The sequence below is a fragment of the Buceros rhinoceros genome, unplaced genomic scaffold (assembly GCF_000710305.1).
Source record: "Buceros rhinoceros silvestris isolate BGI_N320 unplaced genomic scaffold, ASM71030v1 scaffold23449, whole genome shotgun sequence".
NCBI classification, from domain to species: Eukaryota; Metazoa; Chordata; class Aves; order Bucerotiformes; family Bucerotidae; genus Buceros; species Buceros rhinoceros.
Window position 1 is genome coordinate 1 of NW_010431237.1, and position 343 is coordinate 343.

Here is a 343-nt window from a genome sequence, read left to right on the forward strand (position 1 = left end):
CCGTGCGGGCCGGAGGCAGCGGCCCCACCGCCGCTCCGAAGGGTTTTCTCCGTCTCTCCTAGAAGAAGGAAGAATCCAGCTTCACGCCGGAAGACGCGGTTCTGGCGTCGGTTGGCATCGTCAAGTGCAGCCCCGACCACGGGCTGCTGGTGTCAGAGAGCATGTGCCTGGCCCTGGAGGAGCTGATCCAGGCGTGCTGTGGTGAGCGGCGTGCGCTCGGCGAGGCGCGGGGACCTGAGGGGTCCGAAGAAGGGAAGCCCGTGAAGCTTTTCACGGGCTGAAAGTCGGGGCAGAGTTGGTCCGTGGCAGGCACTGTGAGGGCCGCGTTCTCCCGCTGAACCGG

General features: G+C 66.8%; 1 protein-coding gene across 1 annotated transcript in view; it reads left to right on the forward strand.

Moving 5' to 3' along the window:
- Window positions 1-62: 62 nt before the first annotated feature.
- LOC104499812 (polynucleotide 5'-hydroxyl-kinase NOL9-like) overlaps window positions 63-343 on the forward strand; it is a gene marked incomplete at both ends in the record, with an annotated part of 4,734 nt that continues 4,453 nt past the window's right edge. Inside the window, 1 exon segment of the mRNA XM_010143367.1 lies at window positions 63-201. Coding sequence (XP_010141669.1) covers window positions 63-201 — 139 coding nt within the window.